The following is a 27,389-nucleotide window of genomic DNA, read 5'->3' as shown; positions in this document are numbered from 1 at the left end:
GAGCGGGCGTCCGTTAGCCGTTAGGGCCGCCGTCGACCTGCCATGTGGGCCATCCCTGTCAGTTAAGCGGTTAAAACGGCTAAATAGACGATCAACACGACTTGGTAGTTTTTTGCCACAAAATTTGAAATTTTCGGTAGTTATTAGTCACTTTTTTGAAAGTGGTAGTTCTGTGGGACGGATACCCCTAATGTGGTAGTTTTTTGTCAAATACTCAGATTGGTCAGCTTGCGGAAATGGATCGTGTCGTGTGTTCCTGTTGTTTTCATTTCGTTCCTGTTGAAAAAGAATTTCTATCCTTTGCATATTAAGAGCCTAAATCTGCATATTTCTTCTGAATATTAATAGCCTAAATCTGCATATTTCTTCCTATATCCTTTGCCTGAAAAACAACATCTATCTGATTTCAATAATATACAGATGACACTCTGCGTTCTTCCTCAGAAGTGTTCTATTCTTGTTCTCTGAGTGTACAAGGCTGCCGTGCACTTCCACGCTTGGTTCGCCGGTGCGGCTCGCCGAGACGAGGGACCGGTCCTTGAGTCGCCCAATACTTATGTTCAGAGTTGGCCCAAGCCTACTGAGCTGGGACTACAATGAAGACCAAAATATTTATGTTCAAAAGCCAAAATATTTGCTGCAATTATTCAAGCAGATAGCATAACCAACAATTTTAAGTGCAAGAGTTGCCAACATCTACAACAATCTCCAAACTCTAACAAAAAGAACAGCAATGATCTTCAAGGATGTATAGATGCACATCATGCAAAGTTTTCGTTTGAATCGGTCAAGTCCCTGACTCAGAGCACGCAGTGGATACCGAAATCGTCTTGAAGCCTGTAAATTTTGCGCTTGTGGTTGATCATGTGGAGCTCATCGCCACGGCGCACCACCTCCACTTCCGTCAAGACGGTGAGGTCATGGAGCGCTATGTCATCATCCAGGCCGTCGTCAGAATGGCAGCCCCATGAGTTTGGGTGCCTCTCGATGCTCTGAAAGCTGGTGGCGATGCAGAACTTGCCTGAGCCGAGGTTCAGCAGGTGCCTCTGCGACGTAAGCCACTCGCCGGGCAGGCGATCGAGGTAGCTCCAGGTTTGCCGCACCACCGGCGGCGAGGAGGAGGAGGAGAGGTCAAAGGCGCGCAGGCGGTGGTCGGGGTTGCGCTTGGCGTGCTCGACGCCGAACCAGAGGCCGAGCTCGGAGACGTATTCGGCCGCGCCGTCGCAGGGCAGCACCCAGCCCCCAGCCTGCCTCCACTCGCCCCTGGCCGTGTCGAATGCGCATGCGCTGCCGGCGTCCACGGACGACACGCAGATCGTCGTGTCGTCCACCACCGCCGCCGCGGTGGGGGAGAACACTTTCCTGCCGATGTCCGGCGGGCACGCCGGTCCGTAGAGCTGCGGGGAGGGCAGAGGCTTCCAGCTCCACCACAGGGGCCCAGCATGAGATCGACCATACCAAGGGAAGCCGGTCCTCCTGTAGTTCAGCACCTCGAAGAAGCCATCGTCGCCATTTCCTCTGGTTATGACATAGAGCTGCTGCTGGCCGTCGTCGTCGTACTGGCGGTGGACGCGTGCCCGAGGCCCGGCCACGGACAGGGAGATGGAGTCGCTCTGCTTGGGGAAGCTGGGCAGGGGCACGCCGGCGACGGACTCCTTGTCGATGTTGTACAGGACGGGGTTGTCGTAGCAGGGGACGAACATGACGGAGCCTTCCGCCTGCCCTCTCAGCAGCGAGAAGAAATGCATGTACGGCGAGCCGGCCATGGCCGGAGTGATCGAGAACTTGATGCTGGGACTGGGCAGACGGTCGCCGCAGCTCGAGGTCGTTGGTAGTAGTAACAAACCCTTCGTCTCATTCGCTTTCGCGGCTGGTGCTGCTGCTTGTGCGGCTGCTGTGGAAGGGTGGAAGAGATGCCGCGCGAGGTCGAGACGGCATAGGGAGTAGATTCCCCTGCCGCCATCGCGCACTATCATGTTGGCAAACTGGCGATTCATCATCGTCGTTCCTCCCTCCCTCGGCCCAGTTAAGCTAACCCACCTAGTATCCTCCTGACTATCAAAAGAAATGAGTTGTGTACCTGCAGGCCTAGGAAGGCTGCGATTTTCTTCATCGAGAAACGAGAAGAAATTGGAAGTTCATGTGTACCTGCAGGCTGCAGCAAGATCAGATCCCGTATGGCTCCAGTTCCAGATTTTACATCTAGGGCCAGGGCCGTCCGGACGTACGTACGCGGATTGGTTCTGCAACCCGGCCCCTTTTGCTGCGGTGCCGTCAAAGATGTGGATCGCGCGCGGAGGCGGAGATCTTGCGATCGGAAAGATGAAGGCCGGGCAGGTTAATGCGGAAGAACACCTGAAGCTTGATGGATGGGGCAGAAAGGCGGCGGCGCGCGAGATTTCGTTGGGGCAGACGGTTCGCTAGGCTGGACCGTCGAGGAAGGTGAGCCAGTTTTACGTGACGTGTTTTCGGTCACCTGATCGTTGGATCGTCGGCTATTCATCCGTCGGACATTTTTTCCTGAAACTAGCTCCGTCGGACATTTGATTATCATCATGGCGGGGTTTTCTAAAACACGGCATAGACACATACATACAAGCGTATGTAACACTCATCTCTATGAATACGCATGTAATACTATGAATGTCCTCGAGCAGTTGAATCTTGAGATTGACAAAGTCACGACTAATTAATGTCTCGCTGTTAAACCTAAGGTTTAATCCGAGTTAATTGCATGGAAATACCACACTTGCGGCAGGTGTGACGAATCAGTATCACTGGTCGTTTTTTTGTTGCATGCCAATAAACAGTGGATGACAGCGCTTGACGCTATATCTAACCGCACGACCCCACTTGTCAGGTGACACACTGGCCAACAGACGCGTGTTGCTACGCTGACTAGGACGAGGCCGGCTTGGTCGCTGTATATGTCTGGGTCGGACATAATCATACCGGACCCAACTCTCCTCGAACCCTAGTCCCCTCTTGAGCTCTCGCCCTTCGATTCACCGCCGCCGCGCCATGTTGTACGAGGATGAGAGCAGTGACGACTACTCCATCCTGCAGTACATCAACTCCTCCTCCGACGGCATGCAGTACCAGGTGAGTGGTGGAGCTAGGGTTAGGGTTTCAGCTTTGGGGATTTGGTTTGGGGTTTTGGGGGGTTTTGATTTGCGCCTAGTTGTTTCTTGTGTGTTCTAGAATTTTCCCAAAACCGGTTTTTTGTGTTTTGCTGTTGGTTTTCCTTAGGTTTTCTTTCGTAGTTTTCTTCTTGTTCCTTTTGCTTTTTTTCTTTTTCAAAATTTGCAAACAGTTTTTGAATACATGTATATTTTTTAAAATCACGTAACTATTTTATAAATAGTGAACAATTTTTTAAATCATGAGTAGTTTTTGAAAATGCGAACATTTAAAAAAAAATCACAAATAATTTTTGAATCCATGGATATTTTTTCAAAATTGATGATTTATGAATTTCAAACATTTGTCAAATTCATGAACTTTTTTCAATATGCGAACGTTTTTTAAGAATAGCGAGCATTTTTTGAAATCTAGGAACATTTATGATTTCCCAAACATTTTCTAAATTCGCAAACAATTTTTAAAATTTTGTGGACATTTTTGGAATATGCAAACATTTTTTAATTGACGAACATTTAATGATTTTCTTAGCATTTTTTTAAACCATGAACATTTTTGAAATCCTATAACAATTTTAAAATTCATGAAATTTATTAAAATCCAAAAGGAATTCAAATTCATGAAATTTATCTCTACCCCGAACATTTTTCGAAGTTAAAAAGGGGATAAGGAAACAAAAATGATTAAAAAAAAGGGGCGCCACGCCCCCGCACATGAGCCGGTCCAAATCGTGCGCGGGAGGAGGGAGGGGGTGCACGTTTGAGCGCTGTCCCCCGTGCAGGTTGCTGAATAGGAGGACTCGATGCTGATCGCCAAGTCACTGGTTGTGGCGTCGAACAAATTTTCAGGATCGCAGCAACAATGCTTGGTTTACATCAATCTGTTGTGTTGTACACTGCTTTAGCCAGGGAAGTCTCTAGAGAAGATGTCCATGAAGAACGATGTGTTTAATTAGCACGCCACCATGCATCCACCATTACCATTTTAAGCCAAGATAAGGATCATCGGTCAGCCCGTGGAAATGGATCGCGTTGTTTTGCTTCCTTTTTGCTGAACGCACATCACATGCATCTATCTATCCATCTGCGTGTCATTGCTCAGGATCAGAGGAATAAGGTCTATCTATCTTGCTATCTATGGGTGCAAAGTCCAACGGCCCCGCTCAAAACGCGCACCGAGAACATGCTGGGACTGCACAAGAGCCAGAAGATAGCAGAGCATCGTAACCGCAGCTGCCGCCACAATTTTGGTCAGTCGCCAGTTCTGGAAGACGTGCAGCCTCCCACCACATCTTCTTTCAGAGGGTTTCCAAATGAGAGCACATTATCGCGTCTTGAAGATATAATAGTTGCATTATAATGCCACGTACATTTTTCTCTTTTTTTTTTCTCTTCTCAGCCATCCATGGCTGCCTATAAAGAAGGGGAGGGGTTGATGGATGATGGCACTACACCAGCCTATCTGCATCTGCACCCTCTCCTCTGAATCTGATCTTCCTTACTCCCTTTCTTTGTTGAGAGAGAGAGAGAGAGAGAGAGAGAGAGAGAGAGAGAGAGAGAGAGAGAGAGAGAGACATGGCGGAACTCAAGCTCAAGCTCATGGTGCCACCAGCCCTGTGCTTGCTGCTGCTGATCATGCCACCACTCCTACTTCCCCCTGGTAAGCATTTGCCTCCTTCCTCGGTCTCATCTTCTTTCTTTCTGAAGAATATGACACTCTGCTTCTTTCCTCGGCATTCTAATATTATTTCTTTCTGAGACCAGTTTATTGCTGGTCTGGTATGTGAGTGAAAGGATTGTAATAAACTGCATGCCCAAATAGTTGTAAGGTTCATTGAACTAACACCAATTGATCACATTTTCTTTGTAGGATGTGCCGCCACTCGTCTTGATCCCACCCAAGGGCCATCTGAGGGCAACAACAAGACCTGCACGGAGCTGAGCAAGAGGAGCCCCATTCTCTACTGCGAGCACCACGCATGCGTCTACAACTGCCGTATCGAGGGCTTCGCCGAGGGAGGGTTTTGCAACTGGCTGCGCTGCCTCTGCAAGAGGCCCTGCTGAATGTGACGATGCTGCTTCAGGATGTTGCCAGTGATGCAGCTAGTAAATAAGTAAGATGCATCAAAGTGTTGATGTGCATTTTCGCAAAAGAAAAATAAGTGGTGATGCGCAAGTTGTAACCGCAACAAACTTCCTTCTCTAATACTATTTGTCAACTCCCAGTTGCAAGCTATATAAATCTGAGGCATCTAAATATTAATTAATTGTTCTTGCAACAAAACTGTCAGATCATATGCAAAATTTATGTGTTGCGACCCAAATGGAATATTAAACCATCTGCCATATCCACAGGTTGGCTTCTAAATGATTCAGTGTCTCACACAGATGCTGCAAATGTTGCTTTTTAGGGGATATAAATTTTTTTAGGGGATGCAAAAGTTGTTTCTGTAAGCTGCAAAAGTAGTAGCTGAAATATCACTACACATTTTTAATAATTCTGGTAATATCCAGAGATTAATTCATGAGGGGAACCACAAGCTTTAATTTGTTGATCAATCCGAACGTCTCCACACATAGATTCCATAGTATTTAGGCATAAACCACCAAACACAGGGACTGGCGGACCACAACAGAGGATGTTTATAGTTGCGGTTACATTCTGCGCAATTTTACATAGTGGACAGTCACACAAATTGTTGATGGTTGGGTTTCATACCGCGCAATCTTCATCTTGGAACGAGAGCGATGCCATCCTGTTGGAAATTCCGGACTCAGAAGCTCAGTGGAAATCGACTGTGGTGTGATGCACAAAGTAGCGACATCACTCCCTGGCAGAAAGATAGCAGCTAGTAAACGGATTGTTTTAACCTAAAATCAAACACTCCCGATATTGAGCCACATCATTGTTAATAAAACGTTCGTTAAGAGATGGAACACGATGCATTACCGAGTTTCACCTGGGGATATAAAAAAACATTTTTGCCATTGTTAGAGATCATTTGGCGGTGTGAAGTACCGTTCTCATGCAAAGCTAAGCACCTGTGATATAAGAAACATTTCTGCCGTTGTTAGAGATAGGGCCATAAGGGGTTCGGCATGCATCCAGAGTATTAAATTCATAAAGAACGGAGTAACGTCTTAAGCAAGATGATATGATGTAGACAAAGTAAACTCAATAAATCTGAATAAATCCCATCTTTTTATCCTTAATGACAACGATACAAATGTGTGTCGTGTCCCTTTTTGTCACTGGGATTGAGCACGGCAAGATCGAACCCATCACAAAGCACTTCTCCCATTGCAAGATAAATCAATCTAGTTGGCCAAACCAAATGGATGATCGGAGAGAAATACAAAGGTATAACAATCATGCATATAAGAATTCAGAAAAGACGCAAATAATATTCATGAATAATCTGATCATAAACCCACAATTCATCGGATCCCAACAAACACACCGCAAAAAAGGATTACATCAAATATATCTCCAAGAGCATGAAGGAGAACATTGTATTGAAGATCAAAGAGAGAGAGGAGAAGCCATCTAGCTACTAGCTATGGACCTGTAGGTCTGTGGTAAACTACTCACGCATCATTCTGAAGGGCAACAAGGATGATGTAGAAACCCTTCGTAGTCGATTCCCCCTCCGGCAGAGTACCAGATAAGGCCTCTAGATGGGATTGCGGAAGAATAGAGGCTTGCGGTGGCGAAAAAGTGTTTCGGGTGGCTCTCTGATGTATTGGAAATATTTGGGAATTTATAGAAGTGGAAATAAGTTAAGAGGTGCCACGAGGGGCCCACAAGCCTGGGGGCGCTCCCCTAGGGCGCGCCTGGCAGGCTTGTTGCGCCTCCGCGACTCTTCAGGTCTTCTCCCGAAACTTCTAGGGTCCCTTCTCAATCAGAAAAAATCGTCAAAAAGTTTCGTAGTGTTTGGACTTGGTTTGGTATTGATTTTCTGAAAAGTCAAAAACAAGCAAAAAACAACAACTGACACTGAGCACTGGGTTAATAAGCCAGTCCCAAAAAATGATATATAATTGTATATAATCATAATAAACATCCAAGATTGATACTATAATAGCATGGAATAATAAAAAATTATAGATATGTTGGAGACGTCTCAACTCACTACTTCGATGATTTGTTATGTGGGTGGACCGGTGCTAGGGTGTTATTCTTAGTTGAACAAACAACCCTCTTATGATTACCCCCTCTCTAAAGGATCTGCAAACACGAAAGAAGAATTAAGATAAATCTAACCATATCATGAAACATATGGATCCAAATCACCCCCTTACGGAGTAGCGCATAAATTAGGGTTTAAGTTTCTGCCACTCGCCACAATGTCTTTCCCTAGGCCCAAGCATTGTAATGTGTTGTGTACTCGATGTTCACACGAAACCACTAGTGGGAGAGCAACATACATATCATCAAAATATTTAACAAATGCCAACTTCACATGATTACTTATAACAAAACTTCTTCAATGTCCTCAAGAACTAACGAAACTACTCACAAATCATATTCATGTTCATAAGCAGAGGAGTATAATATTATGATTAAGGATCTGAACATGTAATCTTTCAACAAAAAAACTAACTAGCATCAACTACAAGATGTAATCAACACACCAGCAACCCACAGGTACCCAGTGGCGGAGCTAGCATTTGACGACAAGGTGACCCCGCTAAAAAAATGACAACAAATATGCCATGTGTGAAGGAAATATGCCCTAGAGGCAATAATAAAGCTATTATTTATTTCCTTATATCATGATAAATATTTATTATTCATGCTAGAATTGTATTAACCGAAAACATGATACATGTGTGAATACATAGACAAACAAAGTGTCACTAGTATGCCTCTACTTGACTAGCTCGTTGATCAAAGATGGTTATGTTTCCTAGCCATAGACAGAGTTGTCATTTGATTAACGGGATCACATTATTAGGAAAATGATGTGATTGACTTGATCCATTTCGTTAGCTTAGCACTTGATCGTTTAGTATGTTGCTATTGCTTTCTTCATGACTTATACATGTTCCTATGACTATGAGATTATGCAACTCCCGTTTACCGGAGGAACACTTTGTGTGCTACCAAACGTCACAACGTAATTGGGTGATTATAAAGGTGCTCTACAGGTGTCTCCGAAGGTACTTGTTGGGTTGGCGTATTTTGAGATTAGGATTTGTCACTCCGATTGTCGGAGAGGTATCTCTGGGCCCACTCGGTAATGCACATCACTATAAGCCTTGCAAGCATTGTAACTAATGAGTTAGTTGCGGGATGATGTATTATAGAACGAGTAAAGAGACTTGCCGGTAACGAGATTGAACTAGGTATTCAGATACCGACGATCGAATCTCGGGCAAGTAACATACCGATGACAAAGGGAACAACGTATGTTGTTATGCGGTTCGACCGATAAAGATCTTCGTAGAATATGTAGGAGCCAATATGGGCATCCAGGTTCCGCTATTAGTTATTGACCAGAGAGGTGTCTCGGTCATGTCTACATAGTTCTCGAACCTGTAGGGTCCGCACGCTTAACGTTCGTTGACGATATAGTATTATATGAGTTATGTATGTTGGTGACCGAATGTTGTTCGGAGTCCCGGATGAGATCACGGACATGACGAGGAACTCCGGAATGGTCCGGAGATAAAGTTTGATATATGGGATAATAGTGTTTGGTCTCCGGAAGGGTTCCGGAATTCACCGGAAGGGGTTCCGGATGTTTCCCGAAATGTTTGGGTACGAGAACACTTTATTTGGGCCAAAGGGGAAAGCCCACAAGGTTTTTGGAAAGCGCAAAAGGAAGTTTTGGGGAGTCCAGGGGCCAGACGCCAGGGTCCCTGGCGTCTGGGTCCAGATGCCGGGAACCCTGGCGTCTGGCCCTGGAGTCCGAGAAGGACTCTTGCCTTTCGGGTGAAACCGACTTTGTGAAGGCTTTTACTCCAAGTTTCGACCCCAAGGCTCAACATATAAATAGAGGGGTAGGGCTAGCACCCAAGACACATCAAGAAACACCAAGCCGTGTGCCGGCAACCCCGTCCCCTCTAGTTTATCCTCCGTCATAGTTTTCGTAGTGCTTAGGCGAAGCCCTGCGAAGATTGTTCTTCACCAACACCGACACCACGCCGTCGTGCTGCCGGAACTCATCTACTACTTCGCCCCTTTTGTTGGATCGAGAAGGCGAGGACGTCATCGAGCTGAACGTGTGCTAAACGCGAAGGTGCCATACGTTCGGTACTTGATCGGGACGGATCGTGAAGGTGTACGACTACATCAACCGCGTTGATTAAACGCTTCCGCTTACGGTCTATGAGGGTACGTAGACAACACTCTCCCCTCTCGTTGCTATGCATCACCATGATCTTGCGTGTGCGTAGGAATTTTTTGAAATTACTACGTTCCCCAACAGTGGCATCCGAGCCTGGTTTTATGCGTAGATGTTATATGCACGAGTAGAACACAAGTGAGTTGTGGGCGATACAAGTCATACTGCTTACTAGCATGTCATACTTTGGTTCGGCGGTATTGTTGGATGAAGCGGCCCGGACCGACATTACACGTACGCTTACGCGAGACTGGTTCTACCGACGTGCTTTGCACACAGGTGGCTGGCGGGTGTCAGTTTCTCCAACTTTAGTTGAACCGAGTGTGGCTACGCCCGGTCCTTGAGAAGGTTAAAACAACACTAACTTGACGAACTATCGTTGTGGTTTTGATGCGTAGGTAAGAACGGTTCTTGCTAAGCCTGTAGCAGCCACGTAAAACTTGCAACAACAAAGTAGAGGGCATCTAACTTGTTTTTGCAGGGCATGTTGTGATGTGATATGGTCAAGGCATGATGCTATATTTTATTGTATGAGATGATCATGTTTTGTAACCAAGTTATCGGCAACTGGCAGGAGCCATATGGTTGTCGCTTTATTGTATGCAATGCAATCGCCCTGTAATTGCTTTACTTTATCACTAAGCGGTGGCGATAGTCGTAGAAGCAATAGTTGGCGAGACAACAACGATGCTACGATGGAGATCAAGGTGTCGCGCCGGTGACGATGGTGATCATGACGGTGCTTCGGAGATGGAGATCACAAGCACAAGATGATGATGGCCATATCATATCACTTATATTGATTGCATGTAATGTTTATCCTTTATGCATCTTATTTTGCTTTGATTGATGGTAGCATTATAAGATGATCTCACACTAAATTTCAAGATAAAAGTGTTCTCCCTGAGTATGCACCGTTGCCAAAGTTCGTCGTGCCCATCTACAACGGGTGATGATCGGGTGTGATAAGCTCTACGTCCATCTACAACGGGTGCAAGCCAGTTTTGCACTCGCAAAATACTCGGGTTAAACTTGACGAGCCTAGCATATGCAGATATGGCCTCGGAACACTGAGACCGAAAGGTCGAGCGTGAATCATATAGTAGATATGATCAACATAGTGATGTTCACCATTGAAAACTACTCATTTCACGTGATGATCGGTTATGGTTTAGTTGATTTGGATCACGTGATCACTTAGATGATTAGAGGGATGTCTATCTAAGTGGGAGTTCTTAAGTAATATGATTAATAGAACTTAAATTTATCATGAACTTAGTACCTGATAGTATTTTGCATGTCTATGTTGCTGTAGATAGATGGCTCATGCTGTTGTTCCGTTGAATTTTAATGCGTTCCTTGAGAAAGCAAAGTTCAAAGATGATGGTAGCAATTACACGGATTGGGTCCGTAACTTGAGGATTATCCTCATTGCTGCACAGAAGAATTACGTCCTGGAAGCACCGCTAGGTGCCAAACCTGCTGCAGGAGCAACACCAGATGTTATGAACGTCTGGCAGAGCAAAGCTGATGACTACTCATAGTTCAGTGTGCCATGCTTTACGTCTTAGAACCAGGACTTCAACGACGTTTTGAACGTCATGGAGCATATGAGATGTTCCAGGAGTTGAAGTTAATATTTCAAGCAAATGCCCGGATTGAGAGATATGAAGTCTCCAATAAGTTCTACAGTTGCAAGATGGAGGAGAATAGTTCTGTCAGTGAGCATATACTCAGAATGTCCGGGTATAACAATCACTTGATTCAACTGTGAGTTAATCTTCCGGTTGATAGCGTCATTGACAGAATTCTTCAATCACTGCCACCAAGCTACAAGAGCTTCGTGATGAACTATAACATGCAAGGGATGGATAAGACGATTCCCGAGCTCTTCGCAATGCTAAAGGCTGCGGAGGTAGAAATCAAGAAGGAGCATCAAGTGTTGATGGTCAATAAGACCACCAGTTTCAAGAAAAAGGGCAAAGGGAAGAAGAAGGGGAACTTCAAGAAGAACAGCAAGCAAGTTGCTGCTCAAGAGAAGAAACCCAAGTCTGGACCTAAGCCTGAGACTGAGTGCTTCTACTGCAAGCAGACTGGTCACTGGAAGCGAAACTGCCCCAAGTATTTGGCGGATAAGAAGGATGGCAAGGTGAACAAAGGTATATGTGATATACATATTATTGATGTGTACCTTACCAGAGCTCGCAGTAGCACCTGGGTATTTGATACTGGTTCTGTTGCTAATATTTGCAACTCGAAACAGGGACTACGGATTAAGCGGACACTGGCTAAGGACGGGGTGACGATGCGCGTGGGAAATGGTTCCAAAGTCGTTGTGATCCCTGTCAGCACGCTACCTCTACATCTACCTTCGGGATTACCTAAATAGTTGTTATTTGGTGCCAGCGTTGAGCATGAACATTATATCTGGATCTTGTTTGATGCGAGACGGTTATTCATTTAAATCTGAGAATAATGGTTGTTCTATTTATATGAGTAATATATTTTATGGTCATGCACCCTTGAAGAGTGGTCTATTTTTTATGAATCTCGATAGTAGTGATACACATATTCATAATGTTGAAGCCAAAAGATGCAGAGTTGATAATGATAGTGCAACTTATTTGTGGCACTGCCGTTTGGGTCATATTGGTATAAAGCGCATGAAGAAACTCCATACTGATGGGCTTTTGGAATCACTTGATTATGAATCACTTGGTACTTGCGAACCATGCCTCATGGGGAAGATGACTAAAACGCCGTTCTCCGGAACTATGGAGCGAGCAACTGATTTGTTGGAAATCATGCATATTGATGTATGTGGTCCAATGAATGTTGAGGCTCGCGGCGGGTATCGTTATTTTCTCACCTTCACAGATGATTTAAGCAGATATGGGTATATCTACTTAATGAAACATAAGTCTGAAACATTTGAAAAGTTCAAAGAATTTCAGAGTGAAGTTGAAAATCATCGTAACAAGAAAAATAAGTTTCTATGATCTGATCGTGGAGGAGAATATTTGAGTTACGAGTTTGGTCTACATTTGAAACAATGCAGGATAGTCTCGCAACTCACGCCACCTGGAACACCACAGCGTAATGGTGTGTCCGAACGTCGTAATCGTACTTTATTAGATATGGTGCGATCTATGATGTCTCTTACTGATTTACCGCTATCATTTTGGGGTTATTCTTTAGAGACGGCTGCATTCACGTTAAATAGGACACCATCGAAATCCGTTGAGACAACGCCTTATGAACTGTGGTTTGGCAAGAAACCAAAGTTGTCGTTTCTTAAAGTTTGGGGCTGCGATGCTTATGTGAAAAAGCTTCAACCTGATAAGCTCGAACCCAAATCGGAGAAATGTGTCTTCATAGGATACCCAAAGGAAACTGTTGGGTACACCTTATATCACAGATCCGAAGGCAAGACATTCGTTGCCAAGAATGGATCCTTTCTAGAGAAGGAGTTTCTCTCGAAAGAAGTGAGTGGGAGGAAAGTAGAACTTGATGAGGTAACTGTACCTGCTCCCTTATTGGAAAGTAGTTCATCACAGAAACCGTTTCCTGTGACACCTACACCAATTAGTGAGGAAGCTAATGATGTTGATCATGAAACTTCAGATCAAGTTACTACTGAACCTCGTAGGTCAATCAGAGTAAGATCCGCACCAGAGTGGTACGGTAATCCTGTTCTGGAGGTTATGTTAATGGACCATAACGAACCTACGAACTATGAAGAAGCGATGGTGAGCCCAGATTCCACAAAATGGCTTGAGGCCATGAAATCCGAGATGGGATCCTTGTATGAGAACAAAGTGTGGACTTTGGTTGACTTGCCCAATGATCGACAAGCCATTGAAACTAAATGGATCTTCAAGAAGAAGACTGACGTTGACGGTAATGTTACTGTCTATAAAGCTCGACTTGTTGCAAAAGGTTTTCGACAAGTTCAAGGGATTGACTACGATGAGACCTTCTCACCCGTAGTGATGCTTAAGTCTGTCCGAATCATGTTAGCAATTGCCGCATTTTATGATTATGAAATTTGGCAAATGGATGTCAAAACTGCATTCCTGAATGGATTTCTGGAAAAAGAGTTGTATATGATGCAACCGGAAGGTTTTGTCGATCCAAAGGGAGCTAACAAAGTGTGCAAGCTCCAGCGATCCATTTATGGACTGGTGCAAGCCTCTCGGAGTTGGAATAAACGTTTTGATAGTGTGATCAAAGCATATGGTTTTATACAGACTTTTGGAGAAGCCTGTATTTACAAGAAAGTGAGTGGGAGCTCTGTAGCATTTCTGATATTATATGTGGATGACATATTGTTGACTGGAAATGATATAGAATTTCTGGATAGCATAAAGGGATATTTGAACAGGAGTTTTTCAATGAAGGACCTCGGTGAAGCTGCTTATATATTGGGCATCAAGATCTATAGAGATAGATCAAGACGCTTAATTGGACTTTCACAAAGCACATACCTTGACAAAGTTTTGAAGAAGTTCAAAATGGATCAAGCGAAGAAAGGGTTCTTGCCTGTGTTACAAGGTGTGAAGTTGAGTAAGACTCAATGCCCGACCACTTCAGAAGATAGAGAGAAAATGAAAGATGTTCCCTATGCTTCAGCCATAGGCTCTATCATGTATGCAATGCTGTGTACCAGACCTGATGTGTGCCTTGCTATAAGTTTAGCAGGGAGGTACCAAAGTAATCCAGGAGTGGATCACTGGACAGCGGTCAAGAACATCCTGAAATACCTGAAAAGGACTAAGGATATGTTTCTCGTTTATGGGGGTGACAAAGAGCTCGTCGTAAATGGTTACGTCGATGCAAGCTTTGACACTGATCCGGACGATTCTAAATCGCAAACCGGATACGTGTTTATATTGAACGGTGGAGCTGTCAGTTGGACAAGTTCTAAACAAAGTGTCGTGGCGGGATCTACATGTGAAGCGGAGTACATAGCTGCTTCGGAAGCAGCAAATGAAGGAGTCTGGATGAAGGAGTTCATATCCGATCTAGGTGTCATACCTAGTGCATCGGGTCCAATGAAAATCTTTTGTGACAATACTGGTGCAATTGCCTTGGCAAAGGAATCCAGATTTCACAAGAGAACCAAGCACATCAAGAGACGCTTCAACTCCATCCGGGATCAAGTCCAGGTGGGAGACATAGAGATTTGCAAGATACATACAGATCTGAATGTTGCAGACCCGTTGACTAAGCCTCTTCCACGAGCAAAACATGATCAGCACCAAGGCTCCATGGGTGTTAGAATCATTACTGTGTAATCTAGATTATTGACTCTAGTGCAAGTGGGAGAATGAAGGAAATATGCCCTAGAGGCAATAATAAAGTTATTATTTATTTCCTTATATCATGATAAATGTTTATTATTCATGCTAGAATTGTATTAACTGGAAACATGATACATGTGTGAATACATAGACAAACAAAGTGTCACTAGTATGCCTCTACTTGACTAGCTCGTTGATCAGAGATGGTTATGTTTCCTAGCCATAGACAAAGAGTTGTCATTTGATTAACGGGATCACATCATTAGGAGAATGATGTGATTGACTTGACCCATTTCGTTAGCTTAGCACTTGATCGTTTAGTATGTTGCTATTGCTTTCTTCATGATTTATACATGTTCCTATGACTATGAGATTATGCAACTCCCGTTTACCGGAGGAACACTTTGTGTGCTACCAAACGTCACAACGTAACTGGGTGATTATAAAGGTGCTCTACAGGTGTCTCCGAAGCTACTTGTTGGGTTGGCGTATTTTGAGATTAGGATTTGTCACTCCGATTGTCGGAGAGGTATCTCTGGGCCCACTCGGTAATGCACATCACTATAAGCCTTGCAAGCATTGTAACTAATGAGTTAGTTGCGGGATGATATTATAGAACGAGTAAAGAGACTTGCCGGTAACGAGATTGAATAGGTATTGAGATACCGACGATCGAATCTCGGGCAAGTAACATACCGATGACAAAGGGAACAACATATGTTGTTATGCGGTTCGACCAATAAAGATCTTCGTAGAATATGTAGGAGCCAATATGGGCATCCAGGTTCCTCTATTGGTTATTGACCAGAGAGGTGTCTCGGTCATGTCTACATAGTTCTCGAACCCGTAGGGTCCACACGCTTAACGTTCGTTGACGATATAGTATTATATGAGTTATGTATGTTGGTGAACGAATGTTGTTCGGAGTCCCGGATGAGATCACGGACATGACGAGGAACTCCGGAATGGTCCGGAGATAAAGTTTGATATATGGGATAATAGTGTTTGGTCTCCGGAAGGGTTCCGGAATTCACCGGAAGGGGTTCCGGATGTTTCCCGAAATGTTTGGGTACGAGAACACTTTATTTGGGCCAAAGGGGAAAGCCCACAAGGTTTTTGGAAAGCGCAAAAGGAAGTTTTGCGGAGTCCAGGGGCTAGACGCCAGGGTCCCTGGCGTTTGGGTCCAGACGCCGGGAACCCTGGCGTCTGGCCCTGGGGTCCGAGAAGGACTCTTCCCTTTCGGGTGAAACCGACTTTGTGAAGGCTTTTACTCCAAGTTTCGACCCCAAGGCTCAACATATAAATAGAGGGGCAGGGCTAGCACCCAAGACACATCAAGAAACACCAAGCCGTGTGCCGGCAACCCCGTCCCCTCTAGTTTATCCTCTGTCATAGTTTTCGTAGTGCTTAGGCGAAGCCCTAATAAGATTGTTCTTCACCAACACCGACACCACGCCGTCGTGCTGCCGGAACTCATCTACTACTTCGCCCCTTTTGCTGGATCGAGAAGGCGAGGACGTCATCGAGCTGAACGTGTGCTAAACGCGAAGGTGCCGTACGTTCGGTACTTGATCGGGACGGATCGTGAAGGTGTACGACTACATCAACCGCGTTGATTAAACGCTTCCGCTTACGGTCTATGAGGGTACGTAGACAACACTCTCCCCTCTCGTTGCTATGCATCACCACGATCTTGCGTGTGCATAGGATTTTTTTTGAAATTACTACGTTCCCCAACAATGTGAATATCCTTTTTTTCAGGAATCCATATGGACGTTCTAACTAATTACCTTCAGTCAAAGTATAAAGTCATACATCTAGCCAAAATTATGAAGTCATACACATCTAGCCAAAATCAGAATGATGTACTGCAACATTGTTGGGGAACGTAGTAATTTCAAAAAAATTCCTACGCACACACAAGATCATGGTGATGCATAGCAACGAGAGGGGGAGTGTATCTTCATACCCTTGAAGATCGCTAAGCGGAAGCGTTTATCAACGCGGTTGATGTAGTCGTACGTCTTCACGATCCGACCGATCCAAGTACCGAACGCACGGCACCTCCGAGTTCTGCACACGTTCAGCTCGATGACGTCCTCGCCTTCTCGATCCAGCAAGACGGGCGAAGTAGTAGATGAGTTCCGGCAGCACGACGGCATGGTGATGGTGTTGGTGAAGAACATTCTCCGCAGTGCTTCGCCTAAGCACTACGGAAACTATGACGGAGGATAAACTAGAGGGGACGGGGTTGCCGACACACGGCTTGGTGTTTCTTGATGTGTCTTTGGTGCTAGCACTGCCCCTCTATTTATATGTTGAGCCCTGGGGTCGAAACTTGGAGTAAAAGCCTCCTCAAAGTCGGTTTTGCCCGAAAGGCAAGAGTCCTACGCGGACTCCAACGCTAGACACCAGGGTTCCTGGCGTCTAGCCTCTGGTCTCCGCAAAACTTCCTTTTGCACTTTCCAAAAGCCTCGTGGGCTTTCCCCTTTGGCCCAAATAACGTGTTCTCGTACCCAAACATTTCGGGAAACATCCGGAACCACTTCCGGTGAATTCCGGAACCCTTCCGGAGACCAAACACTATTATCCCATATATCAAACTTTATCTCCGGACCATTCCGGAGTTCCTCGTCATGTCCGTGATCTCATCCGGGACTCCGAACAACATTCGGTCACCAACAAACATAACTCATATAATAATATATCGTCAACGAACGTTAAGCGTGCAGACCCTACGGGTTCGAGAACTATGTGGACATGACCGAGACACGTCTCCGGTCAATAACCAATAGCGGGACCTGGATGCCCATATTAGTTCCCACATATTCTACGAAGATCTTTATCGGTCAAACCGCATAACAACATACGTTGTTCCCTTTGTCATCGGTATGTTACTTGCCCGAGATTCGATCATCGGTATCTCAATACCTAGTTCAATCTCGTAACCGGCAAGTCTCTTTACTCGTTCCGTAATACATCATCCCGCAACTAACTCATTAGTTGCAATGCTTGCAAGGCTTAAGTGATGTGCATTACCGAGTGGGCCCAGAGATACCTCTCCGACAATCGGAGTGACAAATCCTAATCTCGAAATACGCCAACCCAACAAGTACCTTCGGAGACACCTGTAGAGCACCTTTATAATCACCCATTTACGTTGTGACGTTTGGTAGCACACAAAGTGTTCCTCTGGTAAACGGGAGTTGCATAATCTCATAGTCATAGGAACATGTATAAGTCATGAAGAAAGCAATAGCAACATACTAAACGATCAAGTGCTAAGCTAACGGAATGGGTCAAGTCAATCACATCATTCTCCTAATGATGTGATCCCGTTAATCAAATGACAACTCATGTCTATGGCTAGGAAACATAACCATCTTTGATCAACGAGCTAGTCAAGTAGAGGCATACTAGTGACACTATGTTTGTCTATGTATTCACACATGTATTATGTTTCCGGTTAATACAATTCTAGCATGAATAATAAACATTTATCATGAAATAAGGAAATAAATAATAAATTTATTATTGCCTCTAGGGCATATTTCCTTCAGTCTCCCACTTGCACTAGAGTCAATAATCTAGTTCACATCACCATGTGATTTAACACCAATATTCACATCTGTATGTGATTAACACCCATAGTTCACATTGTCATGTGACCAACACCCGAAGGGTTTACTAAAGTCAATAATCTAGTTCACATCGCTATGTGATTAACACCCAAAGAGTACTAAGGTATGATCATGTTTTGCTCGTGAGAGAAGTTTAGTCAACGGGTCTGTCACATTCAGAGCCGTATGCATTCTGCAAATATTCTATGTCTACAATGCTCTGCACGGAGCTACTCTAGCTAATTGCTCCCACTTTTAATATGTATCCAGATTGAGACTTAGAGTCATCTAGATTGGTGTAAAAGCTTGCACCGATGTAACTCTTTACGACAGGCTCTTTTATCACCTCCATAATTGAGAAACATATCCTTATACCGCTAAGGAAAATTTTGACCGCTATCCAGTGATCTACTCCTAGATCATTATTGTACTCCCTTGCCAAAATAAGTGTAGGGTATACAATAGATCTGGTACACAGCATGGCATACTTTATAGAACCTATGGCTGAGGCATAGGGAATGACTTTCATTCTCTTTCTATCTTCTGCCGTGGTCGGGCTTTGAGTCTTACTCAATTTTACACCTTGTAACACAGGCAAGAACTCTTTCTTTGACTGTTCCATTTTGAACTATTTCAAAATCTTGTCAAGGTATGTACTCATTGAAAAAACTTATCAAGCGTCTTGATCTATCTCTATAGATCTTGATGCTCAATATGTAAGCAGCTTCACCGAGGACTTTCTTTGAAAAACTCCTTTCAAACACTCCTTTATGCTTTGCAGAATAATTCTACATTATTTCTGATCAACAATATGTCATTCACATATACTTATCAGAAATGTTGTAGTGCTCCCACTCACTTTCTTGTAAATACAGGCTTCACCGCAAGTCTGTATTAAAACTATATGCTTTGTGTTGGGGAACGTAGTAATTTCAAAAAAAATTCCTACGCACACGCAAGATCATGGTGATGCATAGCAACGAGAGGGGAGAGTGTTGTCCACGTACCCTCGTAGACCGACAGCGGAAGCGTTATCACAACGCGGTTGATGTAGTCGTACGTCTTCACGATCCGACCGATCAAGTACCGAACGTACGGCACCTCCGAGTTCTACACACGTTCAGCTCGATGACGTCCCTCGAACTCCGATCCAGCCGAGTGTTGAGGGAGAGTTTTGTCAGCACGACGGCGTGGTGACGATGATGATGTTCCACCGACGCAGGGCTTCGCCTAAGCTCCGCAACAGTATTATCGAGGTGTAATATGGTGGAGGGGGCACCGCACACGGCTAAGAGATCTCAAGGATCAATTGTTTGTGTCTCTGGGGTGCCCCCCTGCCCCCGTATATAAAGGAGCAAGGGGGAGGCAGCCGGCCAAGGGGAGAGGCGCGCCAAAGGGGGGAGTCCTACTCCCACCGGGAGTAGGACTCCTCCTTTCCTTGTGGGAGTAGGAGAAGGGAAGGGGGGAGGAGAAAGAAGGAAGGGGGCGCCCCCCTCCCTAGTCCAATTCGGACTAGCCCATGGGGAGGGGTGTGGCCACCCTTTGGGGTCTTTCTCTCCTTTCCTGTATGGCTCATTAAGGCCCAATACGAATTCCCGTAACTCTCCGGTACTCCGAAAAATATCCGAATCACTCGGAACCTTTCCGAAGTCCGAATATAGTCGTCCAATATATCGATCTTTACGTCTCGACCATTTCGAGACTCCTCGTCATGTCCCCGATCTCATCCGGGACTCCGAACTCCTTCGGTACATCAAAACTCAATAAAACTGTCATCGTAACGTTAAGCGTGCGGACCCTACGGGTTCGAGAACTATGTAGACATGACCGAGACACGTCTCCGGTCAATAACCAATAGCGGGACCTAGATGCCCATATTGGCTCCCACATATTCTACGAAGATCTTTGTCAGTCAGACCGCATAACAACATACGTTGTTCCCTTTGTCACCGGTATGTTATTTGCCCGAGATTTGATCGTCGGTATCTCGATACCTAGTTCAATCTCGTTACCGGAAAGTCTCTTTACTCGTTCCGTAACACATCATCCCGCAACTAACTCATTAGTCACAATGCTTGCAAGGCTTATAGTGATGTGCATTACCGAGTGGGCCCAGAGATACCTCTCCGACAATTGGAGTGACAAATCCTAATCTCAAAATACGCCAACCCAAAAAGTACCTTTGGAGACACTTGTAGAGCACCTTTATAATCATCCATTTACGTTGTGACGTTTGGTAGCACACAAAGTGTTCCTCCGGTAAACGGGAGTTGCACAATCTCATAGTCATAGGAACATGTATAAGTCATGATGAAAGCAATAGCAACATACTAAACGATCGAGTGCTAAGCTAACGGAATGGGTCAAGTCAATCACGTCATTCTCCTAATGAGGTGATCTCGTTAATCAAATGACAACTCATGTCTATGGCTAGGAAACATAACCATCTTTGATTAACGAGCTAGTCAAGTAGAGGCATACTAGTGACACTATGTTTGTCTATGTATTCACACATGTATTATGTTTCCGGTTAATACAATTCTAGCATGAATAATAAACATTTATCATGATATAAGGAAATATATAATACTTTATTATTGCCTCTAGGGCATATTTCCTTCAGTCTCCCACTTGCACTAGAGTCAATAATCTAGTTCACATCGCCGTGTGATTTAACATTAATAATTCACATCACCATGTGATTAACACCCATAGTTCACATCTCTATGTGACCAACACTCAAAAGGTTTACTAGAGTCAATAATCTAGTTCACATCGCTATGTGATTAACACCCAAAGAGTACTAAGGTGTGATCATGTTTTGATTGTGAGATAATTTTAGTCAACGGGTCTGTCACATTCAGATCCGTAAGTATTTTGCAAATTTCTATGTCTACAATGCTCTGCACGGAGCTACTCTAGCTAATTTCTCCCACTTTCAATATGTATCTAGACCGAGACTTAGAGTCATCTAGATTTAGTGTCAAAACTTGCATCGACGTAACCCTTTACGACGAACCTTTTGTCACTTCCATAATCGAGAAACATATCCTCATTCCACTAAGGATAATTTTGACCGCTGTCCAGTGATCTACTCCTAGATCACTATTGTACTCCCTTGCCAAAATCAGTGTAGGGTATACAATAGATCTGGTACACATCATGGCATACTTTATAGAACCTATGGCCAAGGCATAGGGAAGGACTTTCATTCTCTTTCTATCTTCTGCCGTGGTCGGGCTTTGAGTCTTACTCAATTTCACACCATGTAACACAGGCAAGAAACTCTTTTCTTTGACTGTTCTATTTTGAACTACTTCAAAATCTTGTTAAGGTATGTACTCATTGAAAAAACTTATCAAGCGTTTTGATCTATCTCTATAGATCTTGATGCTCAATATGTAAGCAGCTTCACCGAGGTCTTTCTTTGAAAAACTCCTTTCAAACACTCCTTTATGCTTTGCAGAATAATTCTACATTATTTCCGATCAACAATATGTCATTCACATATACTTATCAGAAATGCTGTAGTGCTCCCACTCACTTTCTTGTAAATACAGGCTTCACCGCAAGTCTGTATAACACTATATCCTTTGATCAACTTATCAAAGTGTATATTCCAACTCCGAGATGCTTGCACCAGTCCATAGATGGATCGCTGGAGCTTGCATATTTTGTTAGCACCTTTAGGATTGACAAAACCTTCTGGTTGCATCATATACAACTCTTCTTTAATAAATCCATTAAGGAATGCAGTTTTGTTTATCCATTTGTCATATTTCATAAAATGCGGCAATTGCTAACATGATTCAGACAGACTTAAGCATAGATACGAGTGAGAAACTCTCATCGTAGTCAACACCTTGAACTTGTTGAAAACCTTTTTGCGACAATTCTAGCTTTGTAGATAGTAACACTACTATCAGCGTCCGTCTTCCTCTTGACGATCCATTTATTCTCAATTGCTTGCCGATCATCGGGAAAGTCAACCAAAGTCCACACTTTGTTCTCATACATGGATCTCATCTCAGATTTCATGGCCTCAAGCCATTTCGCGGAATCTGGGCTCATCATCGCTTCCTCATAGTTCGTAGGTTCGTCATGGTCTAGTAACATAACCTCCAGAACAGGATTACCGTACCACTCTGGTGCGGATCTTACTCTGGTTGACCTACAAGGTTCAGTAATAACTTGATCTAAAGTTCCATGATCATCATCATTAACTTCCTCACTAATTGGTGCAGGAGTCACAGGAGCAGATTTCTGTGATGAACTACTTTCCAATAAGGGAGCAGGTACAGTTACCTCATCAAGTTCTACTTTCCTCCCACTCACTTCTTTCGAGAGAAACTCCTTCTCTAGAAAGGATCCATACTTAGCAACGAATGTCTTGCCTTTGGATCTGTGATAGAAGGTGTACCCAACTGTCTCCTTTGGGTATCCTATGAAGACACATTTCTCCGATTTGGGTTTGAGCTTATCAGGATGAAACTTTTTCACATAAGCATCGCAACCCCAAACTTTAAGAAACGACAACTTTGGTTTCTTGCCAAACCACAGTTCATAAGGCGTCGTCTCAACGGATTTTGATGGTGCCCTATTTAACGTGAATGTAGCTGTCTCTAATGCATAACCCCAAAACGATAGTGGTAAATTGGTAAGAGACATCATAGATTGCACTATATCCAATAAAGTACGGTTATGACGTTCGGACACACCATTATGCTGTGGTGTTCCAGGTGGCGTGAGTAGTGAAACTATTTCACATTGTTTTAACTGAAGGCCAAACTCGTAACTAAAATACTCTTCTCCACGATCAAATCGTAGAAACTTTATTTTCTTGTTACGATGATTTTCGCTTCACTCTGAAATTATATGAACTTTTCAAATGTTTCAGACTTCTGTTTCATTAAGTAGATATACCCATATCTGCTCAAATCATCTGTGAAGGTCAGAAATTAATGATACCCGCTACGAGCCTCAACACTCATCGGATCGCATACATCAGTATGTATGATTTCCAACAAATCTGTTGCTCTCTCCATAGTTCCGGAGAACGGCGTTTTAGTCATCTTGCCCATGAGGCATGGTTCGCAAGCATCAAGTGATTCATAATCAATTGATTCCAAAATTCCATCAGTATGGAGTTTCTTCACGCGCTTTACACCAATATGACCTAAACGGCAGTGCCACAAATAAGTTGCACTATCATTATTAACTTTGCATCTTTTGGCTTCAATATTATGAATATGTGCATCACTACGATCGAGATCCAACAAACCAATTTCGTTGGTGTGTATGACCATAGAAGGTTTTTTATTCATGTAAACAGAACAACAATTGTTCTCTAACTTAAATGAATAACCGTATTGCAATAAACATGATCAAATCATATTCATGCTCAACGCCAACACCAAATAACACTTATTTAGTTTCAACACTAATCCCGAAAGTATAGGGAGTGTGCGATGATGATCATATCAATCTTGGAACTACTTCCAACACACATCGTCACCTCGCCTTTTACTAGTCTCTGTTTATTCTGCAACTCCCGTTTTCGAGTTACTACTCTTTAGCAACTGAACCAGTATCAAATACTGAGGGGTTGCTATAAACACTAGTAAGTACACATCAATAACATGTATATCCAATATACCTTTGTTAACTTTGCCATCCTTCTTATCCACCAAATACTTGGGGCAGTTCCACCTCCAGTGACCAGTTCCTTTGCAGTAGAAGCACTTAGTCTCAGGCTTAGGTACAGACTTGGGCTTCTTCACTTGAGTAGCAACTTGCTTGCCGTTCTTTTTGAAGTTCCCCTTCTTCCCTTTGCCCTTTTCTTGAAACTAGTGGTCTCGTCAACCATCAACACTTGAAGTGGTCTCGTCAACCATCAACACTTGATGTTTTTCTTGATTTCTACCTTCGTCGATTTCAGCATCACGAAGAGCTCGGGAATTACTTTCGTCATCCCTTGCATACTATAGTTCATCACGAAGTTCTACTAACTTGGTGATGGTGACTAGAGAATTCTGTCAATCACTATTTTATCTGGAAGATAAACTCCCACTTGATTCAAGCGACTGTAGTACCCAGACAATCTGAGCACATGCTCACTAGTTGAGCGATTCTCCTCCATCTTTTAGCTGTAGAACTTGTTGGAGACTTCATATCTCTCAACTCGGGTATTTGCTTGAAATATTAACTTCAACTCCTGGAACATCTTATATGGTCCATGACGTTCAAAACGTCTTTGAAGTCCCGATTCTAAGCCGTTTAAGCATGGTGCACTAAACTATCAAGTAGTCATCATATTGTGCTAGCCAAACGTTCATAACGTCTGCATCTGCTCCTGCAATAGGTCTGTCACCTAGCGGTGCATCAAGAACATAATTTTTCTGTGCAGCAATGAGGATAATCCTCAGATCACGGATCCAATCCGCATCTTTGCTACTAACATCTTTCAACATAATTTTTCTCTAGGAACATATCAAAAATAAACACAGGGAAGCAACAACGCGAGCTATTGATCTACAACAAAATTTGCAAAATACTATCAGGACTAAGTTCATGATAAGTTTAAGTTCAATTTATCATATTACTTAAGAACTCCCACTTAGATAGACATCCCTCTAATCCTCTAAGTGATCACGTGATCCATATCAACTAAACCATGTCCGATCATCACGTGAGATAGAGTAGTTTCAATGGTGAACATCACTATGTTGATCATATCTACTATATGATTCACGCTCGACCTTTCGGTCTCCGTGTTCCGAGGCCATATCTGTTATATGCTAGGCTCGTCAAGTTTAACCTGAGTATTCCGCGTGTGCAACTGTTTTGCACCCGTTGTATTTGAACGTAGAGCCTATCACTGTTGGGGAACGTAGCAGAAATTCAAAATTTTCTACGCATCACCAAGATCAATCTATGGAGTAATCTAGCAACGAGGGGAAGGGGAGTGCATCTACATACCCTTGTAGATCGCGATGCGGAAGCGTTGCAAGAACGCGGATGAGGGAGTCGTACTCGTAGCGATTCAGATCGCGGTTGATTCCGATCTGAGCACCGAAGAACGGTGCCTCCGCGTTCAACACACGTGCAGCCCGGTGACGTCTCCCACGCCTTGATCCAGCAAGGAGAGAGGGAGAGGTTGGGGAAGACTCCATCCAGCAGCAGCACGACGGCGTGGTGGTGATGGAGGAGCGTGGCAATCCCGCAGGGCTTCGCCAAGCACCGCGGGAGAGGAGGAGGAAGAAGAGGGGTAGGGCTGCACCGAAAGAGAGACGTTCTCATGTCTTGGGCAACCCCAAACCTCAACTATATATAGGGGGGGAGGGGGCTGCGCCCCCTCTAGGGTTTCCACCCCAAGGGCTGGCGGCCAGCCCTAGATCCCATCAAGGGGGGCGGCCAAGGGGAGGAGAGGGGGGGCGCCCCACTAGATGGGCCCTAAGGCCCATCTGGACCTAGGGTTTGCCCCCTCCCACTCTCCCGTGCGCCTTGGGCCTTGGTGGGGGGCGCACCAGCCCACCTGGGGCTGGTCCCCGCCCACGCAGCCTTCTGGGGCTGGTGGCCCCACTTGGTGGACCCCCGGGACCCTCCCGGTGGTCCCGGTACATTACCGATATCACCCGAAACTTTTCCGGTGACCAAAACAGGACTTCCCATATATAAATCTTTACCTCCGGACCATTCCGGAACTCCTCGTGACGTCCGGGATCTCATCCGGGACTCCGAACAACATTCGATAACCACATACATACTTTCCCTATAACCCTAGCGTCATCGAACCTTAAGCGTGTAGACCCTACGGGTTCGGGAACTATGCAGACATGACCGAGACGTTCTCCGGTCAATAACCAACAGCGGGATCTGGATACCCATGTTGGCTCCCACATGTTCCACGATGATCTCATCGGATGAACCACGATGTCGGGGATTCAATCAATCCCGTATACAATTCCCTTTGTCAATCGGTATGTTACTTGCCCGAGATTCGGTCGTCGGTATCCCGATACCTTGTTCAATGTCGTTACCGGCAAGTCTCTTTACTCGTTCCGTAACTCACATCATCCCGTGATCAACTCCTTGGTCACATTGTGCACATTATGATGATGTCCTACCGAGTGGGCCCAGAGATACCTCTCCGTTTACACGGAGTGACAAATCCCAGTCTCGATTCGTGCCAACCCAACAGACACTTTCGGAGATACCTGTAGTGCACCTTTATAGTCACCCAGTTACGTTGTGACGTTTGGTACACCCAAAGCATTCCTACGGTATCCGGGAGTTGCACAATCTCATGGTCTAAGGAACTGATACTTGACATTAGAAAAGCTCTGAGCAAACGAACTACACAATCTTGTGCTAGGCTTAGGATTGGGTCTTGACCATCACATCATTCTCCTAATGATGTGATCCCGTTATCAACGACATCCAATGTCCATGGTCAGGAAACCGTAACCATCTATTGATCAACGAGCTAGTCTCCTAGAGGCTTACTAGGGACATGGTGTTGTCTATGTATCCACACATGCATCTGAGTTTCCTATCAATACAATTCTAGCATGGATAATAAACGATTATCATGAACAAGGAAATATAATAATAACCTATTTATTATTGCCTCTAGGGCATATTTCCAACAATCACACCCGACCATCACGTGGTGTCTCAGCACGAAGAACTTTCGCAACGGTGCATACTTAGGGAGAACACTTATACTTTGATAATTTAGTGAAGGATCATCTTATAATGCTACCGTCAAACTAAGCAAGATAAGATGCATAAAGGATTAACATCACATGCAATCAATATAAGTGATATGATATGGCCATCATCATCTGGTGCTTGTGATCTCCATCTCCGAAGCACCGTGCTTGTGATCTCCATCTTCGAAGCACCGTTATGATCACCATCGTCACCGGCTCGACACCTTGATCTCCATCGTAGTATCGTTGTCGTCTCGCCAAC

At 44.4% G+C, this 27,389-nt stretch overlaps 1 protein-coding gene and 1 long non-coding RNA gene across 2 annotated transcripts; one reads left to right on the top strand and one right to left on the bottom strand.

Moving 5' to 3' along the window:
• Nucleotides 1-607: 607 nt before the first annotated feature.
• Nucleotides 608-2,412, bottom strand: LOC123124300 (uncharacterized). Its single transcript, XM_044544944.1, has 2 exons — nt 2,149-2,412; nt 608-2,055 (listed from the first exon to the last, which is right to left on the bottom strand). The coding sequence occupies exon 2, from the start codon at nt 1,998-2,000 to the stop codon at nt 801-803; it is 1,200 nt and encodes a 399-aa protein (XP_044400879.1). The 5' UTR covers nt 2,001-2,055; nt 2,149-2,412; the 3' UTR covers nt 608-800.
• Nucleotides 2,413-4,578: 2,166 nt separating this feature from the next.
• Nucleotides 4,579-5,365, top strand: LOC123124299 (uncharacterized). Its single transcript, XR_006461034.1, has 2 exons — nt 4,579-4,800; nt 5,011-5,365. It is a non-coding gene; the product is annotated as an uncharacterized lncRNA (long non-coding RNA).
• The last annotated feature ends 22,024 nt before the right edge of the window (nt 5,366-27,389 follow it).

The sequence above is a fragment of the Triticum aestivum genome, chromosome 5D, assembly GCF_018294505.1.
Source record: "Triticum aestivum cultivar Chinese Spring chromosome 5D, IWGSC CS RefSeq v2.1, whole genome shotgun sequence".
In the NCBI taxonomy this organism is placed as follows: Eukaryota; Viridiplantae; Streptophyta; class Magnoliopsida; order Poales; family Poaceae; genus Triticum; species Triticum aestivum.
The sequence above is the reverse complement of the archived record's forward strand: the minus strand, read 5'-3'. Positions and strand labels throughout refer to the sequence as shown.